Genomic DNA, 3572 nt, shown 5'->3' with positions numbered 1-3572 from the left:
GTCCTTTGTATGCCCTGGTTTACAACAATGGTTGCACCAAGGTCTGTCATTCCTCCTTTGCTGATTATGGTTGGCTGTTGTTTGACTAGAATTCTGAACAGCAAGGGCAGAGCTCTGTACAGTAGTTCATGAGGACTTTCCCGACGTTACCTTTTGCTTACTCTCTTCTCTTCTAACTTCAAAACTGGCCTCTCGAAAAGACTTGGAGTGGTTTGGTGCTGAGAATTCATTCCATACCATGTAAGATTTCAGAATAAAAATCCCTATTTTATAGGGATTAGTTGACAAGTTAATAAAGAGATAAAGGAATAAATATTCTAAATCTCATTTTTCCCATGTATATCAAGGAGATTTGATGATAGTCTTAAAGTCGTTCTCTCCAATTTTTTCTGTTTCACGTCCCTGTTGAAGTAAAATAAAAGGAGTTTTTTTCTCTATAAATCTTGATGGTTTCAGAGCCAAATTCCTATCCTTAGGTTTCTAAATTCTTTAACCTTCTCTGCTAAATTTTTCCAGCATCGTAGAATTTTGATTCTACCTTTTTTTTTTTTTTTTTTTTTTTTTTTTTTGTGTTTCAAAACAAAGGTCTACATCAGTCCTAATGGTAAAATACATGACTACTGAAAGACAAGAGTCATCTTCTTTGGAAGTCACTTCCGGTCCAGAAAATGTTTCATTCACTACTAGCGGTTCAGAAAATGTTGTTATTCCCATAACTGGACATAAACTCACTGACCAAAATTATCTCCAATGGTCGAAGTCCGTGATGATGTTCTTGTGCAGAAAAGACAAAGATGATTATCTCACCGGAGCTGTTACAGCGCCACCCTTTGAGGACCCAAATTATAAAATCTGGAAAGCAGAAAACAATATGGTTTTGTCATGGCTTATCAACTCCATGACTAACAACATTGGTGAAGACTTCATGTTTTACGAGACGGCCAAGGAAATCTGGGACGATGCTGAGGAAACTTATTCGGATAAAGAGAACACTTCGGAATTATTTGAGGTGAAAGGCATCCTTAATGATCTCAAGCAAGAAGAACTCTCAATAACTCAATACCTTATCAATGCTCTCAATAGGCGTTGGCAACATACAGACTTATTTGATGAAAATAAATTTGGTTGTACTAAGTATTCTCAGAAGTATAAGAAAATTGTTGGAAAAGAACATGTGTTTAAATTTTTGTTTGGACTCAACAAAAACTTGGATGAGGTGAGGGGGGATGAATCCTCGGCACCAAACCACTCCCATCTCTTCCAGCGGTTAGAATTGAAATTAGAAGAGAAGAGAGCAGGTAAAAGGTAATGTTGGGAAAGTCCTCATTGACTCCCTGTAGAGAGCTCTGACCTTGCTGTTAAGAATTCCAGTCAAACAACACTTCTTTACTCTACTTCTTCAATCATATACCATACAAATTTGTATGAAGAATATATTTATTTAACATTGTTTAAGGTGTCTTTCAGATTCTTGCATCAGCAGTAAAGCCAAGTAGAAATGAAAGTTATTTTACTTCTACGTTGATTTGCCTTAGAAACTGTGTTTTAAAAGTGCTTCTACAACATTTTCAAAATTTTTATTGAACTGTAAAAGCATTTTCTCCCTACATTAAGTGCTTAATTCTGAGTAAAAGCAGGATCATTTATATTGAAAAATGGAGTCCAGTCACGTGGGATCATCAGAAAGTCATATTTATGGCCTTATTTAAATATTCTTAAGCATAAAATGATTTATTTGAATAAAATTTAATTTTTATATTCAAATAAAGAAAATATTTTAAATTCCTAATATCCCTATGTGGATCATCATATGTGTTCACGTGAATTTAACAATCCAATTTATAAAAGACCTAAATAATTTTTTTTTCCAGTACTGACATTACTTTTGAGACCATAATTTGCAAAAATTAATATCATTAATTTTCTTTGGTAACTAAACAAACCCTAAGTATTAGAAAATGTTTAAAATATACAACCCTCTATTTCTCAGTTTCTTGAAGAGCCTGATTCTTGCATGCCAGTTGATTACTGACCCTTAATATTATATATAATCAGTCTTTATCCATGACCTAGCAATCTCTCATATATAGTTGAATTTTTCATCTCACCGGTTCTAAAAGCTGTGGTGGGTGGCTGTGCACAATCACCAACGCCACATTTTTTAATTCTTACATTCAGTTTTTTTATCACAATAATATTAATTTCTGACTTGAAGGACCAAGCCTTTTGTTTTATTTTTTTGCTTATTATTATTATTATTTTTAATTTGCCCAATTACGATGCTTCTTGCACAATCTCTTATATATACCAACTCTAGGATTGAGTTTTGACCATGTCATTTGAAAACCAATTGGTGATCAATAAGGATAGATCAAACATTTTATGACATTTGACATCACATCCAACGAGTCTGTTTCAAAAGTCATCATTTGGGTGACTCATCTCCAAACTTAAAAAAATTAAAAATATTTAAATTATTTGTATAATTCATTACATGTTCCAATTAATGAAATTAGACTTGTTATTTTTACACTCACACGTCCATCCAACAAGAAATTCATATTTAAGTCTCTTTAGCCATAATTTATTAATTTTTACTTTAGTATTCAATATATATAACCCTAAAAAGTCAAAGATCATGGTAGACCATATCTTCGAATAATAAGGGTTCTCTTTAAAATTTAATTAAGGGATGAGTTCATCACCCGACCATAAAATACTAACATGCACGTCCATCAACAAGAAATACAAATTTAAGTTGAATCTCATTTAAAATGTGTTTGATAATGATTTTAGAAAATGTTTCTAACATTTCTAATACTTAAATGATAGAAATTTTTAAGTGTTAAAAATGTTAGAAACACTTCCTAAAATCACTATCAAATTGGTTTTTAGTTTTATTTGTCATTTAGAAGTTCTAATTTTGATCCTTGAAATTACACATGGAGATTGATTCTTTCTTTCTTTTTTTTTTTCTTTCTTTCTTTCTTTATTTTTTCTTAATCCTTTGATCAATAGGAGACATCAAATTTCAAAACAAAAATCGATCATATATATATAAACTATATATTAATTAAATATCATTGGTCAATTGATTGTTGAGAAAATTCACTTAATATGAAAAAATAAATCACAAATTTACAGGAATTAGAAGCTATCAATTCCCTGAGGATTTTACATTGGCTAGTATCTATATGCATCTTCATGTTGAACTCTTACATGTTTTATAGTGAGTGCTCTTAAGAACCTCTTGAGCACTCCTTCTCAAATTTGCTTTTCCAAACCTATAAAGCTCATGTTATGTAATAATTCCCAAAATACACTTCTTAATTATATCATTCACTAAACTAACTCAAGCATACTTACCTAGATGGCCTCGTTTACAAAGTGATGATGATCTTAATTAAATCTTCAAGACCTATATTAATCTTAGAAAATATGCAACAATATTAGATGAAGAATTATTTGGAATAAGATTATCAAACTAAAGTAGTTAATCTAAATCACTAGCAATATCCCCTTTTAACAATTTTATGTCTAAATAATTATTACATAACTCCTCCAATGCTATG

The 3572-nt window shown here is 31.1% G+C and overlaps 1 protein-coding gene across 1 annotated transcript; it reads left to right on the top strand.

Moving 5' to 3' along the window:
• Nucleotides 1-613: 613 nt before the first annotated feature.
• On the top strand, nucleotides 614-1309 carry LOC117932537. The gene has a single exon (XM_034853811.1). It carries the CDS (start codon nucleotides 614-616, stop codon nucleotides 1307-1309), a length of 696 nt encoding a protein of 231 aa, XP_034709702.1.
• Nucleotides 1310-3572: the final 2263 nt, after the last annotated feature.

Source organism: Vitis riparia, chromosome 15 (genome assembly GCF_004353265.1).
Source record: "Vitis riparia cultivar Riparia Gloire de Montpellier isolate 1030 chromosome 15, EGFV_Vit.rip_1.0, whole genome shotgun sequence".
In the NCBI taxonomy this organism is placed as follows: domain Eukaryota; kingdom Viridiplantae; phylum Streptophyta; class Magnoliopsida; order Vitales; family Vitaceae; genus Vitis; species Vitis riparia.
Note: the sequence above shows the minus strand (reverse complement) of the source record. Positions and strands in the feature narration are given on the sequence as shown.

Coding starts and splice junctions, on each gene's coding strand:
- LOC117932537 (XM_034853811.1), top strand. CDS start 614: ATGACTACTGAAAGACAAGAGTCATCTTCTTTGGAAGTCACTTCCGGT.